This window comes from Symphalangus syndactylus, chromosome 14 (assembly GCF_028878055.3).
Source record: "Symphalangus syndactylus isolate Jambi chromosome 14, NHGRI_mSymSyn1-v2.1_pri, whole genome shotgun sequence".
Classification (NCBI taxonomy): domain Eukaryota; kingdom Metazoa; phylum Chordata; class Mammalia; order Primates; family Hylobatidae; genus Symphalangus; species Symphalangus syndactylus.
The window spans coordinates 25,403,868-25,424,558 of NC_072436.2; the positions used below are offsets into that span (position 1 = coordinate 25,403,868).

Below are 20,691 nucleotides of genomic sequence, written 5' to 3' on the forward strand. Positions count from 1 at the left end.
AAAAAAGAAAGTTGATGAATGGACTGTAAATGCTAGTGATACTGTTGCCCCGTGAACCAAGATCAATGTGCTTTCCAGAAACTCTCGGAAGTAGTAGTGGCTGGTATTGGGATTGTGTGGGGAAAGATGAGGTCACGTGTTTTGGGTGCTCAGACCCCTCTCTCCCAGCACTCGGTCCCCCAACCCCATGTCCTCTCTCCCCCACTGCTTGGGGCAGGTCTGCACCCTGACCAAGGAAGACAATCGCTGCGTGGGCAAGATTCCTGAGGATGAGCAGCTGCACGTTCTCCCCCTGTACAAGATGGCCAACACGGATGAGTTTGGTAGCGAGGAGAACCAGAATGCAAAGGTGGGCAGCGGAGCCATCCAGGTGCTCACCGCCTTCCCCCGCGAGGTCCGACGCTTGCCCGAGCCTGCCAAGTCCTGCCGCCAGCGGCAGCTGGAAGCCAGAAAGGCAGCAGCCGAGAAGAAGAAGATTCAGAAGGAGAAGCTGAGCACTCCGGAGAAGATCAAGCAGGAGGCCCTGGAGCTGGCGGGCATTACATCAGACCCAGGTGTGTGGGGGGAGGGTGCCCGCTGGGAGTCGCATTGGCACTGTCCTCATGGGGGCCCCTGCTCTTCCACGCACCCTCCTGCATCACACTGGAACTGGGGCCTCTGCTTAATTGTCAGAAGGGTATCTGCAGCAGCCACAGACAGCCAGCCTGATAGGAGGCTGTGGGGACGCAAGTACAGCAGGACTTGTTATCTGCTTGGAACTGAGCTTGGTAGAGGGGAAGCACTGGGTTTCTCCTCTAGTTTGCATCCCTCAGAGAATCAGAGGCTCCCCTCTGAGCTCTAGTTTGCTCCCCTCTGAGATACTGAGGTGAGTAGCAGCACTTCAGGGCATGTGGGTGTGTGCCAGGGCGGCAGGGCTTATGGGCGGAGACGGTTGCTGGCAGGCATCTGAGTTCTCATTCTCCTGGCCCTGGTCCCTGCAGTGATCCCGACTGGGCTGGGCACAGAGTGGGTGGTGGTGGTTCAGTACAACTTCTGGAGTTCTCTAGGGTGAGGAGAGGAGTTGGTGGGGGTACTGTGGACCCTGCATGAGCTGCTTCTCACCAGGGATCGCCTCCTCCCACCCGCAATGGGGCTGGGGCTGGGGCTGGGGCTGGGGCTGGGGCCTGTGCTGAGCAGGGGCTGGAGCTGGGGCCTGTGCTGAGCAGGGCCCAGGGAGTACGACCTGGTCTGGGCTGGACATGCCTCAGCACCTCACCTGCCTGTCCCAAAAGAGGAAACATCCCTGGGAAAGAGGGAGGGTCCATCCCCAGTCCCCCACCCAGGGCCTCTCCAGGCTGTGGTGGTGTCTGCCCCTCTGCCATCTTGCCTTCTGTTTCCCCAGGCCTGTCTCTGAAGGGTGGATTGTCCCAGCAAGGCCTGAAGCCTTCCCTCAAGGTGGAGCCACAGAACCACTTCAGCTCCTTCAAGTACAGTGGCAACGCGGTGGTGGAGAGCTACTCGGTGCTGGGCAACTGCCGGCCCTCCGACCCTTACAGCATGAACAGCGTGTACTCCTACCACTCCTACTATGCACAGCCCAGCCTGACCTCCGTCAATGGCTTCCACTCCAAGTACGCTCTCCCATCTTTTAGCTACTATGGCTTTCCATCCAGCAACCCTGTCTTCCCCTCTCAGTTCCTGGGTCCTGGTGCCTGGGGGCACAGTGGCAGCAGTGGCAGTTTTGAGAAGAAGCCAGACCTCCACGCTCTGCATAACAGCCTGAGCCCGGCCTACGGTGGTGCTGAGTTTGCCGAGCTGCCTAGCCAGGCTGTTCCCACAGACGCCCGCCACCCCACTCCTCACCACCAGCAGCCTGCGTACCCAGGCCCCAAGGAGTATCTGCTTCCCAAGGCCCCCCCAATCCACTCAGTGTCCAGGGACCCCTCCCCCTTTGCCCAGAGCTCCAACTGCTACAACAGATCCATCAAGCAAGAGCCAGTAGACCCGCTGACCCAGGCTGAGCCTGTGCCCAGAGACACTGGCAAGATGGGCAAGACACCTCTGCCCGAGGTGTCTCAGAATGGAGGACCCAGTCACCTTTGGGGACAGTACTCAGGAGGCCCAAGCATGTCCCCCAAGAGGACTAACAGCGTGGGTGGCAGCTGGGGTGTGTTCTCGTCTGGGGAGAGTCCTGTCATCGTCCCCGACAAGCTCAGTTCCTTTGGGGCCAGCTGCCTGGGTCCTTCCCACTTCACAGATGGCCAGTGGGGGCTGTTCCCCAGTGAGGGGCAGCAGGCGGCTTCCCACTCTGGAGGACGGCTGCGAGGCAAACCGTGGAGCCCCTGCAAGTTTGGGAACAGCACGTCTGCCTTGGCTGGGCCCAGCCTGACTGAGAAGCCGTGGGCGCTGGGGGCAGGGGATTTCAACTCGGCCCTGAAAGGTGGTCCTGGGTTCCAAGACAAGCTGTGGAATCCCATGAAAGGAGAGGAGGGCAGGATTCCAGCCGCAGGGGCCAGCCAGTTGGACAAGGCCTGGCAGTCCTTTGGTCTGCCCCTGGGATCCAGCGAGAAGCTGTTTGGGGCCCTGAAGTCGGAGGAGAAGCTGTGGGACCCCTTCAGCCTGGAGGAGGGGCCAGCTGAGGAGCCCCCCAGCAAGGGAGCGGTGAAGGAGGAGAAGGGCGGTGGTGGTGCGGAGGAGGAAGAGGAGGAGCTATGGTCTGACAGTGAACACAACTTCCTGGACGAGAACATCGGCGGTGTGGCCGTGGCCCCAGCCCACGGCTCCATCCTCATCGAGTGTGCCCGGCGGGAGCTGCACGCCACCACGCCGCTTAAGAAGCCCAACCGCTGCCACCCCACCCGCATCTCGCTGGTCTTCTACCAGCACAAGAACCTCAACCAGCCCAACCATGGGCTGGCCCTCTGGGAAGCCAAGATGAAGCAGCTGGCGGAGAGGGCACGGGCACGGCAGGAGGAGGCTGCCCGGCTGGGCCTGGGCCAGCAGGAGGCCAAGCTCTACGGGAAGAAGCGCAAGTGGGGGGGCACTGTGATTGCTGAGCCCCAGCAGAAGGAGAAGAAGGGGGTCGTCCCCACCCGGCAGGCACTGGCTGTGCCCACAGACTCGGCAGTCACCGTGTCCTCCTATGCCTACACGAAGGTCACTGGCCCCTACAGCCGCTGGATCTAGGTGCCAGGGAGCCAGCGTACCTCAGCGTCGGGCCCGGCCCGAGCTGTCTCTGTGGTGCTTTTGCCCTCATACCTGGGGGCGGGTTGGGGGTGCAGAAGTCTTTTTATCTCTATATACATATATAGATGCGCATATCATATATATGTATTTATGGTCCAAACCTCAGAACTGACCCGCCCCTCCCTTACCCCCACTTCCCCAGCACTTTGAAGAAGAAACTACGGCTGTCGGGTGATTTTTCTGTGATCTTAATATTTATATCTCCAAGTTGTTTCCCCCCCCTTGTTTGGGGGGTTTTTATTTTCTCTTTGTTTTTAAAACTCTATCCTTGTATATCACAATAATGGAAAGAAAGTTTATAGTATCCTTTCACAAAGGAGTAGTTTTAAATTCCATTTAAAATGTGTATTTATTGGATTTTTTAAAAGCGACAATAGTAATGGTAAAGGATGGGCAGGAAAGGCCAGTAGTGCTCCCCCGCCCAGTCTCGCTGGGTCCGGCGAGCCAAGCCCCTCGGGCGCTGGCGAGGTCCTCAGCCATCTGCCCCTCGAGAGCCAAGCGTGGACGGTAGCCACCCAGTTCATCCCTCCCGACACACACCCCTTCCCTTTGGGGAAGGGAGCCTCAGGACAGCTTCTGTCCTCTCTGATAGGATGGGAGAGTCTGCAGAAAACCATCTGGGGTCCCTTTTCCAGTCCCTGGCTTGGAGTCGAAGGGCAGATGCACCCCAGGCCAGCCCCCACGAGATGCTGGCATAGCTTTCCCCAGAAACCAGGTTGGAAGTAGATGGCTTCAAGCTTGCTAGTCTCCACACTGAATCCTCTGTCCGTTATTTATGGAGTCACATGATGTCATGGTTCACTAGGCAGCACCTCACGCTGGAGCTGGAGTGCAAGGTTCTTAGGGGCCGCGCCCACCATGTTGCCAAGCCAATGCATGCTGAGCTGAAGGAATTTGTCTTAGTGGCAGTTTTTAAAAAAATGCCCCCAAAGTCTATGCTGACATTGAAAAAGGGCTACTGTATCTTTAAAAACAGGAAGCTGAACCCAAGCTGTGAAAAGCCAGTGGTGCTCTGTGCATGGTGCTGTGCGGAGCCTGGTGCTGTAGTGTTGTGCTGGGACTTTCTTGACTCTTGGGCAGGTCACATCCTACAGGAGCTCAGCAGACCAGTGTAACAACAGTTAATGCATCTATCCTGATCCCTGAATTTCCACATTGGACAATGGTGCATGCCTCACACCTGAGCCTGCTTCCTCCATGTTATCATCGGGTTCGGGGGCCTACACTTAACAATTTTAAAGTGCAAGAGTCAAACATTTTCAACAGGTTGCTATAATTTTCCTCCCTAATTGGTGCCATTTCTCCATTTGATCATTTTCTTTTTTTCCTTTCTCCCCTCTTCATCCACTTTAACATAGCTGTTCTGAAATTCTGGTGCATTCATTCGGTTCTTTGAAATGAGAATGTGGTGCTTAATTTTTGTGACGTTGTTGAGAGAGTTTGGGCCTGATGGGAGCAACACTCATCATCACCACGTCAAACTTTGTTGGAGTGTTGGTTTTTCTTGTGATATTAGCAGAAATGATCTCTTGCTACCCATGTGGATGTGTGTGTGGTGAATGGGGGGCTTCATCAGGACACACAGAGGGGAATGTGGCCACACGGTGGATGACCACCAAGCCCTGAGATGAACAGGTATTTACTGAGCAGTTGTATTCAGATATGGGTCTTCATGAATCATGTTTAACAATCAGATGACCGCTATAGGCAAGTTCCTGAGCTTCCGGGTGCCTTGAGTAAGAGCTGAGAACCGGCCTGCTGGGTGTTTACTGTATCTGTTTGGAAGCACTGGCGGAGGGTCGTTGTAAGATGTCCTGAGCATTTATGTGGTCTGGTTTTAACTGTAAATAGTGAAAGATTTTTTTAAGCACTTTTGCCTAGATTTAAACAGCAACTTGAAAAAAAGTATGTTTTAACATGTAATTGTGGGAGAAATTGTAAATAGTAGCTGAATATTTAATGTGCTTTGTCTATCCTCCACTTTTACCATATTCTGTAAAGTTGCATTTATTTTACAGGACAAAAAAATGAAATATTATTGCTTTTGAAATAAATACCCAAGAGCTTATCAGGACTTAGAATTATTCAGAACTCAGATTTATAGGAAAACCTCTGACCTTCAGTTTGACAAGCTAAAGGAAGCAGAGTCTTTAATGAGCATGCTAATTTTCTAGTTTTGAGGAAAAATTGGGTCCTTTAAATGCTATTTTGCTTATCGCATCAGTACTTTTATGCAGGTCTCATTTGACTCCGTGCTTAGGTAGATGCGGGGGTGCCTTGAAAACTTCATTTTAAATGATCTTAAGCAAGAAATACAATATTTTACGAAACATTTGGAGAATGTGACCGTCTGTATGACCCGTGGAAGCCCCAGGTTGGCTGTTGGTTTGGAAGGTCCCGAGTGTAACCCAGGTGATTCTGATACTTGGCATGTGTGAATCTTCCTGATGTATGTTAAATAAACTCTTCCCCTCATCACCCTTTGGTAGGAAAGCCATTAGATGAAAGGAGAAATCAATACAAGCTAAAAGCATGCGACGTCTGTCCCCCAGCCCAAACAGCCTTGGTTCATCAGTTTCTGCAGTAGGAAATAGGCTGCTGAGAGGTGAGTCAAGAGGCAGTCTCCATTGGATGTCCCTATTCCCCTCAGAATGGCATTTCCAGAGTTAGGCGGTGTGGTTGCCGTGCTCAAGCCCATGCTGATTTGTACACTACATGTCTAACCTACCTCAAATCTCAGTCATTAAAATTAGCATGCTTTAGACATATATTTAAAAAGTAACTATGCACAGCTCTTTAGCCCCCCCTTGCTGCTGAAGGTTTCTTAAAGAGAAAAATCAAATTTTTATTTTTTACTGGCACTATCATTTTTTAAGTCCTAAAGATGATTAACAGACATTTTTATCATGAGAAGAAAAATAAAGCCATTGCAACTAAAGAACCTAACAGCATGACCAAGTTTGAAGAGTCATATTATAGCAACGGAAATCGATGGCGTCTTAGTCATCTCCCCAGTGTGCCCTGTCCACGGACACCATCCACGTGCAGTGCAAATATTTGGTTCCTTTTCTGCTCTGTTTTGTTTTCCCTGCCTGTTGCGTGCAAGGGAAGTGCTTGTAAAGTTCTGTGCTACGAGATTTTAAAAATAAAAATCGCTTCGCAGCAGGTTCTCACAAATAACTGGTGCTAGCTCAAGAAATCATCATCTGACCATCAGAAATCTTGACTAAAGGTGTTGTTGCATGGATTTGGGGGGTTTTTGGTTTTTGGTTTTGGGTCTGGTTTTTAGCAGGGCCAATGTTTCCCACGCCCCGGCTTCATGGGTACTGCTTTGCCTTCTCACCAAGGTGACAATGGTGTGCGTGGAAAGAGATGATACCCCACCGCCCCCTCTTGGTCCTTCCACCAGCCACTTTTGGAAACAGTAGTTTGCAGAGCAAGGGATTTTTAAAGTGCTAAAGCAAGGAAAGAAGTAGCAGAGCTTAACTGCTTTGTACCACACAGCAGTAGATGTGCAAGGATGGTTGACAGTTAGTCGATGATAACCTAATTTCATTGAGAGAAACCCAGCCAGACTTGCTTCTAGAGGTTTAATCACCATGAGATCTCAAACCAAGGCAAAGCTGGTGGAAAACTATACGATATCCCTGACGTGCCTCAACCAGTATCTCTTTCCTTTTGTTACTGAAGTGTGTTTTATGGACTAGGAAGCATTTTTATGAATTGAAATAGTCTAAATAAAATGGTGCTATGGTGTTTTAATGTGACTGTCCCTGATCCTGTCTTGCTGAGGTGCTATCAACGTTCTGAAACCACAACCAACCAAAAACAAGGTGGGCTCCAGTCTCTTGGCTTTTTTTTTCCCTCCCCTCTTTTGGTGCTGTCTTAGACCCGTTTACCGTGCTATAATCTGCTCTGAGCAGTGTTGTGTTGTATTGTTCTTCCCTTGGTGGCCAAACAAAGCAAGTCGAGAAGGCAGCTATCTCCCTTTCTATGATCGGGAGTGGGCCTGCCTGGCTTGGCAGGTGCTTTGGTTCCACACCTGTCTTCTCAGGCTTGATGTGAAAGAAAGGGCGAAGGGTTTTTTGAGTTTTTGTTTTTGAGGAAGGGGAGTTGGGTACTCCTGCCTCTCCTAGCATGATAGGCATTCTCATAGCCAGGGACACAGATTTTCTCCTGCAGCCCAGGGTGCTAAGCAGACATCTCTGGGAGTCCCAAGGGCACACCAAGGGAGACCAGATGGATCTCCTTCCTCCCCTGGCACTGGCTGGGACCATGGTGGGCAGGGGCTTCATTCTCTGACCCAGCGTTGCTTCTGCCTCTCATTGGTAACCCCTTATGTTCGAACTAAAGGAAGGAGCTTTCTTTGCTCACTCGATGCCACTGAGGCTGCTTTTTAGTTGGTGCTAACCTAAATTTCTTCTTGGGTCCACAGAAGTTGATGTTTTAAAAACTCACCAGGAAGCTCCATTTTGTGTCATCCACTGTCACAATAATTTTTTTAAATACCTCAAAAACAGGACATCATGACAACTTCAGTAAAGTAGATTCCATGAGGGTCTGATACTTGCAGGTTGTCCGTCTGATGACGTACTTGACCTTGAAAAATCTGGGGTCATTTTGTGTTTCATTCTTCAGTTAAGATAGCGGAACGCCGAAAGGAAGGAGCGTAGTTGGCTGTATTTCATGTTTAAGTTTTGCTTTTGAATAAAATGTGAATTTCCTATGCCCATCTCATTGAGCTTTCTCAGTCATTGTTGCTGTCATTTGAAATGACTCCCTCAAAACCTAGTTTTATTAGCCAGCTGCCTCTGCTGTAGTACATAGCCAATTTCAACATACCCTGGACCAAAACATTTTTGAGGTGCATACCCCCAGCATAAGTTATACAGTCCCACATCCAGGTGCACAGAGTGCGAGTGCACTCTGCGAGTGCAGGGGGAGGGGCGGCCCCCTCTGGTGCTCCCAGCCCTTCCTCCTGCAGAGCTGCAGGCAAGAGCAGAGCAATAGGCTTCTCCCCTGAGCAGAGACCGCAGCACAGAAATGCAAGGTCTAAAGTTGCTTTTTGCCTAAGAATCAGCGAGCGATTTGGCCTACTTCCTCATTGGCTTCTATTCTGATATCAGGGATGCTTTTTGTAGTGGTATTGTTTGCTCCCTCTTCGCGTTTTGACTACCCGTCATTCAGGGGTAACTCATCACTCTTCACACGGGGATTTAAATTAAGAAACTAATTGGCTCATTTGAACATTCCAAATTTTCTTGGTTTCAATACCCTTTTTTTTTTTCTTTTGAGGGGAAAAGAGGGGAGAAAAACAGGAGTGATGTCATTTCTTTTTCATGTATTCCAATTAAAGAAACAAGGGCAGGTCGTATAATGGCATATTAATACATTAGACTTAATCTAGAACCCCTGTAGCTTTTTGATGTGTTTTATTTCTTATCTCTTTGAATTCCTGTTTGGTTACTTGGCTTCCAATGGAGGTGAACTTAACAACCATACTTGAATATTCCGTCTTGACTTTGTAAACTGTGGCTACTTGAAATGAAGTTTATCTGGGGTTGATGGATGAATGGTAGATTTTTGCAATGTCTCAAGGCAATAGGATGTGTATTAAACTGTAGATATCCTTAGTACAGTAAATTTATGCTGATAATTTTATTTTGTATAATTTTTACCTTTTGTTAATATTTTTTCCTTCCACTTTATTGGTTTGCCTCCTGAGCTACCCCTCCTTACCCTCCCTTCTCCCTCAGTGTTTCAGTAAATTTAATTTAGGGTGCCTAGAAATTGCAAGTATGTATCCTTTTTGATTTGTATTTTATTATAATTTACACAAACAACTGGGTTTGTGAACTGTATTACTCCTGGTATCTTTAAAATATTGTGGGTGTTTTAATAAATTTTATATTTATTTTTTGCACTCAAATTCAGTGTGGGTTTTCTTTTTTTCCCCCTCCTTGAACCAGGACTGGAATGTGATGTGTCAGGTACCCTGTAACCTCACCCGCCCACCGTATGTTGTAGATGTACAAATGAAGCCCTCACTAATAGCAGCAGCGGAACCTGGCCTTGTCCATTCTGCCACCTGGATAAAGGAATGTTCAAAGGCTATCAGCTGTTAAAACGGGATCTAAAGGGGGAAAGTAGAGATGGCCTTTTTCTCATCTATGTTTCTTTTTGTTTTCTTTCCCTTTTATGTTTTTTTGTCCTTTTTATTCTTTCCACTGGGAAATACCCCCCTCCTACTAAAATTAACTTCTGATGTTTGTTAGGTTTGCTAAAGGATCACCGAATGCTGCTTGGTTTGGATGGCTTGAACAGCAAGTCTAGTAGGGATTGGCTAATACGGAACCCGAGATTCTGCTGACCAGCGGCAGAGGTTTCCCACAAGATCCCATGCCTGGAGCTACCTTCTTTAATTCAGATTACCAATTCCGGAGGTGGCTGTTCTTGAAAAGGGAATATGAATTGAGGAAGGAGAAGAGATAATAGTGAATCTGCTCGCTCTTCCTCCTGCGTGAAACATCTGATTGAAATTGATCCGGTGTCTTTGAGGGACAACCAGCCCAGCTGTTGATAAGGACTTCAGCAATATCCCAACATCCCAAGTCACTCTAGATGGGAAAGTTTATCTCTGAGGGCATCTGAGTGAAAACACCATGATCATGAGTGCCAGGTGATCGGCTTGGAAGTTTTTATCATCTCCATTTTACTTTGCTTGCAGAGGAACCCACTGGAAATGCCTTGGCACACCTGGCTATCCAGGGATCCTCAAACAAACATGTTTATATGTTTTACAAAAGTGGGGTCACACTGTTGTTTTGTAACCTGCTTTCCTCGAGTTGGAAGAGACCTAGTTCTGTCCCCTTCCTGAGCGCCTGTCATGATGGCTGCTGCATCTGCAGAGCCTGAAGGGAGGGGCAGGACATTCCTCCTTCAGCTGGGGCTGGTTTCACTATTGGTTAGCTATAAATATGCTGCCATCTCTTCTTACACAAGTTCCATGTTAAATATAGAAAATTAGAAGACAGAAGTTCTTAAAAGTTATCTGAAATCCCACCACGAGAGAACCGCATATTGGTTGCAAACATTTTCTGAGTGTGTAAATACAACCCATATGTATGTTTTCAAATGGAATACAATAATACAATGTTGTAATCTTTTTGCACTTAAGCTATCTTTATCAGTATGCAGAATAGCATCTTTTTAAATAGTTGCCTAGCAATGTTTTTAGTATGGATACAGAAGCATTTAATCATCCCTGTATCACCAAACTCTTTAACATCTCAACTTGTTGCAATTATAAATTGAACTAATCTAAATGTGCCTCCATGTAAATCTCACTCAGTCTATTTCTTTCTACGCTAAGAAGCGTTGCAGTAAATTCCCCTCTGCCACGTTCCATAAACCTTCTTGTAACAGGTCCAGGCCCTGTCCACCACTACTCCCCACCGCGCCCCCGTCTGTTCACACCTAGAGCATCATTATTCATATTGGGATCTCTAGAAATGAGCAATTAGTTCCAGATGGGATCCGGCTCATGCAAGCCAAGCACAAAGACACCATGGAGCCCCACGATCTGGACATGCTATTTTTATAAGTGTACACCAAGGTTTGTTTGTTAGCTTTTTAAGCAGCTGAGTTTTACTGAGGGCTTGTGGCTTGGAAAGAACATGGCTCCCTCAATTCCCAATTGTGCGATTTGATGAGTCGTTTCATCTCTCTGTGTCATTTTGTCAATAAGACAGGCTAATGATACCACATAAGATATAAGGATAAAAAAATTACTACAGAAGTGAAAGTGCCAGGCATTCAGAACATAGCAGGTAATAAGAGCTATCATTATTACTCTTGATATATGCAAAGTTTTAGGTCATTAAGGAGTCCAAGACTAGTCTTGGACCACATAGTGACCTCTTCTGTGAACTTTTGCCAAATCAGGTCCACTAACTCCAGTCTTCATGCAATTTTTTTTTTAATGCTTCACACAGCAGTTGAAGTGTAGCCATCTTAAATGAACTGTTGTTTAACCCACTCTCCCTGCCTATTTTGAATCTTAATTTTGTCAAATACTGGTTTACCCAACCCAGCTATACAACTTGGTCAGCAACTTTGTTGTGTGTTCTGACGCTCTTGTAAGCTTCTTAAGCTTGGAGAGCTGTTAGTCATCTTTGTCTCCCATTGTGCTCTGAAAATAGGCATTCAACATCCCATGTCCATGGGATGGTGCATCCATACATACATCATGTCCATGCAGGGGGACATGAAGCCCTGAAAACATGTTCAGCACACATAATCCAGTGTACATTCTTGTCAGAGCCATGAAGACAACATAGAAGGCATGAAAGACAAAGCTTTGTTAAATTCTAGATACCCCCCAGCGCCTCATCCCCACTCCAGAAGTCTTAGCAGAGGCCTGCTTTCCTCTACTGAGAAGCCCAACCCCAGGCCCAGGGAGCCTGCCCAAGTTCCCTCGCTATACTTCAAACCATCTTCCTGTATGTTCGTCCTCTTTACTGCACACACACCCCTGCTGCTCGGTACCCCTGACTCTCTCCATGTGCACCCTGTGCTGCTCCTGTGGAACGTGCTTCATCCATTAACCCTTTTCTGTGGCTTTTCCCCATCACGTGCTCTCAGGTTCACCCCATCCTGACCCTGCTCTGCCTCGTAGACCTTTCCCATTCCTTCCTATCACCACCACATATCTGCAGGTGTAGACAACCTCCTTCCATACCACTCACTCACCTGTACCTTTATTTCTCCAGACATAGCTTCTAGGCCAGGGATCCTCATCCTCACTGACCTCTGTGAAGCCCTGGAAACCCTCTGCTCCCGGACTGCATAGCCAGGAACATTCCATTGTCCCAGGACCCTGCCCTCTTTCATGAGCCCCTTTGTGACCTCTTGTCCTTTAAACACAAATGCCCCCAAGAGAATCAACTCAGTCTTCTCCACAGACTATAAGCTTTCCTTCAAAGGACTTGTTCAGCCACCAGGCCTCAACTATGACCCTAATGCCAATGATTTCCAAAGCCATGAGTTTGGGCTCATGAGTTTGGGCTGCTGGATAGCTCTGGGTGGCTCTTTGGTAAGGTCAAAGTCTTAACCAAAACTGACCTCTCAACTCTCCACCAAATTTCCTATTCTCCCAGTCATATCCTGACACCTGCCAAGTCTAGATTCTACATCCTCAGCATTCTCAATCCTGCTTCTCTTTGCTACTTTTATTAGCAACCCACATTGTACAGTCATACAGGCTATGCACTGCACAACTCTGGGGAACACCATTCATACAGACTACCATGTGTAAGCCTTCATTACAGATATAGACTCCTCCCTGGTATGGACAGAGGCATGTTGAACGAGGACCACAGTATAGCTCTCTAAAGCTGGGGACCCAGGGCAGAGGCCTCTCATATCTTGGTCTAAATGTGAGACCCTTCAGAAAGGTTGAATGGCTTGCTCAAGACCATCCAGCTAGGAAATGGCAAAGCCCAGAATCAACCCAGATGTATTTGGTGCCAAAGTCTGTATGCCCTATCCAAATATACCCGTTTCTTCTGTACCTTAAGACCCACAAACCCAAGGGACATTGTCTTCACTGGTGGGAATCTACCTACCTAAAGCTTAGGGCATGACCTGAGTCTGTGGGTCTATGGGCACAAGAGGCACAGGTTGCAACAAAGTGGCTCCACAGGAAGACTTGGGCTCTTTAGAGCATCTTCAACAGGTATTGTTATTTGAAAAACTTGAATTCGGCTGGGCGCGGTGGCTCACGCTTGTAATCCCAGCGCTTTGGGAGGCCAAGGCGGGCGGATCATGAGGTCAGGAGATCGAGATCACGGTGAAACCCCGTCTCTACTAAAAATACAAAAAATTAGCCGGGCGTGGTGGTGGGCGCCTGTAGTCCTAGCTACTCAGAGAGGCTGAGGCAGGAGAATGGCGTGAACCCGGGAGGCGGAGCTTGCAGTGAGCCAAGATCGCGCCACTGCACTCCAGCCTGGGCGACAGAGCGAGACTCCGTCTCAAAAAAAATAAATAAATAAATAAATAAATAATTAAAAAAAAAAAAAAAAAAAAAGAAAAACTTGAATTCTAGCCCCCATTTGATCTCCCTGCCCAGCTTACCAAAGCCAATCTCCTTACTCAGATAATCTTTCTAAAAACCAAATCAGATGATACTATTTCCCTGTAATACTCCTTGATACTCCCCGTTTGATACAGCTCTCAGGATAAGACACATTTTAACTTTGTCCCAGGGACCCACAGGACTTGGCCCCAGCTTGTATCTTTAGTAACACTGCAGGCCATTTGGTGTCTTTTATCTGATTATCTCCTTGGTGCACCTCCCCATGTGGCCTCTCAAATATGAAGGGTCTTCTGATGGTAATGCCAGTAATACCACCAAGAACCCACTCCTTTTATTTACTTATTTATTTGCTTTTAAAGTATCTGTAAGAAACTAACTCCTTTTGAAATCCATTAAAACATTTACATAAACTATAAAACTGCTCCAAATAAAGAAAATTATCAATAAGAACCAAAACATCAGCAAAATTATACTCAAGGAAGTAAATAAACAGGAAACCAAGTTAACTAAGTTATCTAAAACCAAATAAAAAGTTTTACTACATAAAAAACAATATGCAGATCTAAGTGTATAAAAAATTTTTTAATTATTTTAAAAAACATATTAAGAACTCAAAGACTAGTAATGAGTGCTTTGCAAGAAATACAAGAGATTAGACAGTGACTACAATCTACTTTCAAAAAGATTAAAAATACTCACAGCAGGCTGGGCACGGTGGCTCACGCCTATAATTCCAGCACTTTGGGAGGCCGAGGTGGATGGATCATGAGGTCAGAAGTTCAAGACCAGCCTGGCCAACATGGTGAAACTCCGTCTCTACCAAAAATACAAAAATTAGCTGGGCATGGTGGTGTGTTCCTGTAATCCCAGCTACTCGGGAGGCTGAGGCAGGAGAATTGCTTGATATGGGACCCGAGAGGCAGAAGTTGCAGTGAGTGCAAATCTCACCACTGCACTCCAGCCTGGGCTACAGAGCAAGACTCCATCTCAAAAAAACAAAAAACAAAAAAAAAACCCACAGCTAACATCTTACTGAATGGAGAAAAGCTGAAAGCTTTTCCTCTAAGAACTGGAACAAGACAAGAATGTCCACTCTTGGCTGGGCGCCGTGGCTCATGCCTATAATCCCAGCACTTTGGGAGGCTGAGGCAGGCGGATCATGAGGTAGTTTGAGACCAGCCTGGCCAACATGGTGAAACCCTGTCTCTACTAAAAATACAAAAAATTACCCGGGCATGGTGGCACATGCCTCTAATCCCAGCTACTCAGGAGGCTGAGGCAGGAGAATCACTTGAACCCGGGAGGTGGAGGTTGCAGTGAGCAGAGATCGCGCCACTGTACTCCAACCTGGGCGACAGTGTGAGACTCCGTCAAAAAAAAGAATGTCCACTCTCATTACTGTTATTCAACTTAGTACTAGAAGTCCTACCCAGAGCAATTAGGCAAGAACTTGAAATAAAAGGCATCCAAATGTAAAAGGAGGAAGTCAAATTGTCCCTGTTTGTAGATGACAGGATCACATATATACAAAAACCTAAAGACTCTTCCAAAGAACTCTTACAACTGATAAATTCAGTAAAGTTGGAGGATAACAAAAAATTACATATAAAAATCAGTAGTATTTCCATACATGTACAACAAACTTAGCTGAAAATGAAATCAAGAAAGCAATCCCATTTACAGTAGCTACCAAAAAATAAAATAAAATACCTAGGAATAAATTTAACCAAGGGGGTGAAAGATGTCTACAAGGAAAACTACAAAACACTGATGAAAGATATTGAAGAGGACACAAACAAATGGTAAAACATCCCATGCTCACAGATTTGGAAAAATTCATATTATTAACATAATAATACTACCCAAAGCAAGCTACATATTTAATGCAATCCCTATCAAAATACCAATGACATTCTTCACAGAAATAGAAAAAAAAAAATCCTAAAATTTGTATGAAACTACAGGAGGCCCCAAATAGCCAAAGCAATCCTGAGCAAAAAGAACAAATCTGGAGGTATCACACTATCAGGCCTCAAAATATACTATAAAGCTGTAATAACCAAAACAGCATGGTACTGGCATAAAAACAGACACAAAGACTAATGGAACAGAATAGAGAACCCAGAAACTAATCCACATACTTACAGACAACTGATTGTTGGCAAAGGTGCCAAGAATACTCATTGGGGAAAGGACAATCTTTTGAACAAATGGTGCTGGCTTATAAGTGGGAGCTAAGCTATGAGGACAGAAAGGCATAAAAGTGATATAATGGACCTTGGGGACTCGGGGGGAGAGCTGGAAGGAGGGTAAGGGATAAAATACTACATATTGGGTACAGTGTACACAGCTTGGGTGATAGGTGCACTAAAATCTCAGAAATCACCACTAAAGAACTTATCCACATAACCAAAAACCACCTGTACCCCAAAAATTATTGAAATAAACAATGTGAATACACTTAGTGCCATTGAATTGTACACTTAAAATAGTAAATTTTATGTTCTGTGTATTTTACCACAATAAAATTAAATCTCTTAAAAGTTAAAAAAGCAGGCTGGGCATGGTGGCTCATGCCTGTAATCCCAGCACTTTGGGAGGCCGAGGCAGGTAGATCACTTGAGGTCAGGAGTTCAAGACCAGCCTGGCCAACATGGTGAAACCCCGTCTCTACTGAAAATACAAAAAATTGGCTGGGTGTGGTGGCAGGCGCCTGTAATCCCAGCTACTCAGGAGGCTGAGGCAGGAAAATCATTTGAACCTAGGAGGTGGAGATTGCAGTGAGCCAAAATCACGCCACTGCACTCCAGCCTGGGTGACAGAGCAAGACTCTGTCTCAAAAAAAAAAAAAAAAAGAAAAAAAGAAAGAAAGAAAAAAAAGAAAAGAAAAGATGCTGGGAAAACTGGATATCTGTACACGAAGAAGAAAACTAGAACCCCATTTCTCACCCTATACAAAAAATCAACTCAAAATGGACCAAAGACCTAAATGTAAGGCCCCAAACAATAAAACTACTAGAAGAAAACACAGGGCAAATGCTTCAGGACATTGGTCTAGGAAAATATTTTATGAATAAGACCTCAAAAGCACAGGCGATAAAAAGCAAAAATAAGCAATTGAGATATCATACTAAAAGCTTCTGCACAGTAAAGCTGAAACAATCACCAGAGTAAAAAGGCAATCTACAGAATGGGAGAAAGGATATGCAAACAACTCATTCAATAGGGAATGAATATCCAGAATATACAAGGAACTCAAACATCTTAACAGCAAAAAAACAAAACAATGCTATTTAAAAATGGGCAAATGATTATCCTAAGTTACTCAGGAACAGAAAACCAAATACTACATGTTCTCACTTATAAGCAGGAGCTAAGCCATGGGATAAAAAGGAATATAGAGGGGTATAACGGACGTTAGAGACCAAGAAACAGGGAGGATGGGAGAGGATGCGGAATGAAAAATTACCTACTGGGGACAATGTAGACTATTTGGGTGAACAGGTACACCAGAAGCCCAGACTTCACCACTGTACGATTCATCCATGTAACCAAAAACCACTGTACCCCTAAAACTGTTGAAATATTTAAAATTTTGTTAATTTGGATAGAGCTAAAAAAAAGAGAGAGGCCTAGTTGAGAGAAAAATGTAATGTTGAAGATGATTCAATGGAATATGCTAAAGGTGCAATTGCTTCTATAAATTAAATAGATAAGCAAACAAAAATAAAAATTAAAAAAAATGTGCAAATGAGCCAGGTGCAGTGGCTGACGCCTATAATCTCAGCATTTTGGGAGGTGGAGGTGGGTGGACTGCTTCAGCCCAGGAGCTCAAGACCAGCCTGGGCAACATGGCAAAACCCTTTCTCTACAAAAAATACAAAAAATTAGCCTGGCATGGTGGCACATGCCTGTGGTATCAGCTACTTAGGAGGCAGAGGTGGGAGGATTGTTAAGCCCTGGAGGACAAGGCTACAGTGAGATGTGATTGCATCACTGCACTCCAGCCTGGCGACAGTGAGATCCTGTCTCAAAAAAAAAAAAAAAAAAAAAAGGCCGGAGAGAGTGGCGGGGGAATAATCTGAACAGACATTTCTCAAAAGAAGACATACAAATGGCCAACAAATATATGAAAAAATGCCCAACATCACTAATCATCAGGGAAATGTATATCAAAACCACACTGAGATATTATGTCATCTCAGGATAGCTATTAACAAAAAGACAAAAAATAAATGCTGATGAGGATGCAGAGAAAAGGGAACTCTTATACAATGCTGGTGGGAATGTAAACCTAGTTCACCCACTATGGAAAACAGTATGGAGGTTCCTCAAAAACTACAAATCGAACTCCCATATGATCCAGCAATCCCACTACTGGGCATTTATCCACAGGAAAGGAAATCATTATATCAAAGAGATATCTAGGAGGGCACAGTGGCTCATGCCTGTAATCCCAGCACTTTGGGAGGCCAAGGCAGGCAGATCACCTGAGGTCACGAGTTCGAGACCAGCCTGGCCAACATGGTGAAATCCCGGCTCTACTAAAAATGCAAAAAATTAGCTGGGTGTGGTGGTGTGTGCCTGTAGTCCCAGCTACTCGGCAGGCTGAGGCACGAGAATTGCTTGAACCCAGGAGGTGGAGGTTGCAGTGAGCCCAGATAGTGCCACTTCACTCCAGCCTGAGCAGCAGAGTGAGACTCCATCTCAAGTTAAAAAAAAAAAATCACTATGTACCCCATGAATATGTACAATTGTTATTTGTCAATTTAGAAAAGTTAAAAGAACAAACAAAAAGATTAAAAAGAGCATCTTGCCAGGTGTGGTGGCTCATGCCTGTAATCCCAGCACTTTGGGTGCGACTAGGGGAGCTGTCGGTAGTCCATGGTGAGCAAAGCCCCAGCTGTGCATGAAACACTCCAGGGAGGGAGAAGGGGGCTCAGACACTAAGGGGCTGGCAGGGAAGAGAAGCCAGGAGGGAGGTGAGCAGCAGCCAGGGAACTCAGGGAAGCACCTCAAATGGGCAAGGGAGAGGGGAGCGGGGAGATGGGTAAGGGGTATGTGGAAGAACCCAGTGGGAACTCTGATTGGGAGCAGAAGAGGTGGTTAGAAGGGGTCAGATTGTGCTTGTGTTTTGAAGGTACAGAGATAAATCAGGATTTGTTTTTGAATTGCAACCTCCACCTCCTGGGTTCAAGCAATTCTACTGCCTCGGGCTCTCAAGTAGCTGGGATTACAGGTATGTGCCACCATGCCTGGCTAATTTTTGTATTTTTAGTAGAGATGGGGTTTCACCATTTTGGCCAGGCTGGCCTTGAACTCCTGACCTCAGGTGATCCACCTGCTTCAGCCTCCCAAAGTGCTGGAATTACAGGCATGAGCCACCACGCCCGGCCTATTTTATTATTTTTTTAAGACAAGGTCTTACTCTTTCTCCCAGGCTGAAGTGCAGTGGTGCAATCCTGACTCACTGCAGCCTCTGCCTCCTGGGCTCAAGTGATCCTCCTGCCTCAACCTCCTGAGTACCTGGGACCACAGGCATGCATGGGATTACAGACCTTTTGATCCTAAAAAATGTCAAATTTATAGAAAAGTTGCACAGATGGTACAATGGGCACCCACATACTCTTCACCTAGATTCACCATTTTTTAGCATTTTGTTATACAGTTGTCCCTTGAGCAACACTGGTTTGTCAAGAATGCATAAAATACATGTAGATATTAGTCTATTTTATCATGTTGTACCATAAAATACACACAAATCTATTATATATTTTTTTGAGACGGAGTCTCGCCCTGTCACTCAGGCTGGAATGCAATGACACAATCTTGGCTCACTGCAACCTCTGCCTCCCAGATTCAAACGATTCTCCTGCCTCAGCCTCCTGAGTAGCTGGGATTACAGGCGCCCACCAGCACACCCAGCTAATTTTTGTATTTTTAGTAGAGACGAGGTTTCACCATGTTGGCCAGGCTGGTCTCGAACTCCTGACCTCGTGATCCACCCACCTCGGCCTCCCAAAGTGCTGGGATTACAGGCATGAGCCACTGCACCCGACCCACAAATTATAAAAATTAAAATTGATAAAAACCAAGTATCTGCTTTAAATGCCTGTGACGCTAATCATCTCCACGAGAGCAGTTACTATCGCCAGTAAATTGCATACTATAGTAAAAAGTGATCTCTTGTGGTTTTCACATGTCTTTCATGGTGTTTAGTGCAATGCTGTAAATCTTGAATAACACCATGGGACCCACACAGAGTGCCTCTAGTAATGGTGGAAGTGCTCCCAAGAAGCAAAGAAAAGTCATGACATTACAAGAACAAGTTGAATTGCTTGATATGTACCATGGATTGAGGTCTGCAGCTGCAGTTGCCCACCATTTCAGACAGACGATTCATCTTATAAAGACAATTGACACTTACAGTATCAGTGAGCACAGTACAGTACTGTAAATGTATTTTCATTATGATTTTCTCAATATTTTCTTTTCTCTGGCTTTATTGTAAGAATGCAGTATATAATACATACAACATACAAAATAACTATATTATCAGTAAGGCTTCTGGTCAACAGTAGCCTATTAGTAGTTAAGTTTTTGGGGAGTCAAAATTTATATGTGGGTTAGTCAGAATGTTTAACTGACATTGTTCAAAAGTCACATTGTATTTGCTCCTCTCTCTGAATACACACACACATCTTTACATTTACATATATATAAACATTTATGTATTACATATATATGGACCATTTGGGAATTTGTTGCAGACATCAAGACACTTCTCCTGTAAATACTTTTGTCTGTATGTCCTAAGAACAGTCATTCTCCTTCATGACTACGATAAAATTATTGCACCCAGGAAACTGATATATTATCTAATATTGAGTTCATATTCAAATTTATCCAACTTTTGCAATAATGTCTCTTATAATTGTGTTTTCCTCCTAAACCAAGACCCAAACCAAGATCCAGTCCAGAATCACACCATGCATTTAAGTTGTAGTTTCCTGACTCTTCTTTGATCTGCAGACTGCTGCCCTACCACTTTGTTCTTTCACAATATTGCCAACTTTTGGCCGGGCGCGGTGGCTCACGCCTGTAATCCCAGCACTTTGGGAGGCTGAGGCGGGATCACTTGAGGTCAGGAGTTTGAGACCACCGTGGCCAACATAGTGAAACCCTGGCTCTACTAAAAATCCAAAAATTAGCTGGGTATGGTGGCACGTGCCTGTAATCCCAGATACTTGGGAGGCTGAGGCAGGAGAATCACTAGAACCGGGGAGGGGGAGGTTGCAGTGAGCCGTGATCGCACCACTGCACTTCAGCCTGGGAGACAGAGTGAGACCCTATCTCAAAAAAAAAAAGAA

General features: G+C 45.8%; 1 protein-coding gene across 5 annotated transcripts in view; it reads left to right on the top strand.

The window, feature by feature from the left end:
- Positions 1–9,154, top strand: part of TET3 (tet methylcytosine dioxygenase 3) — a 125,963-nt gene extending 116,809 nt beyond the window's left edge. For all 5 annotated transcript variants that reach the window (XM_055243717.1, XM_063617486.1, XM_055243723.2 and 2 more), the window contains 2 exons: positions 218–554; positions 1,382–9,154. In XM_055243717.1, coding sequence (XP_055099692.1) covers positions 218–554; positions 1,382–3,165 — 2,121 coding nt within the window. In that variant the 3' untranslated portion in view covers positions 3,166–9,154. The remainder of the gene's footprint in view (positions 1–217; positions 555–1,381) is intronic.
- Positions 9,155–20,691: the final 11,537 nt, after the last annotated feature.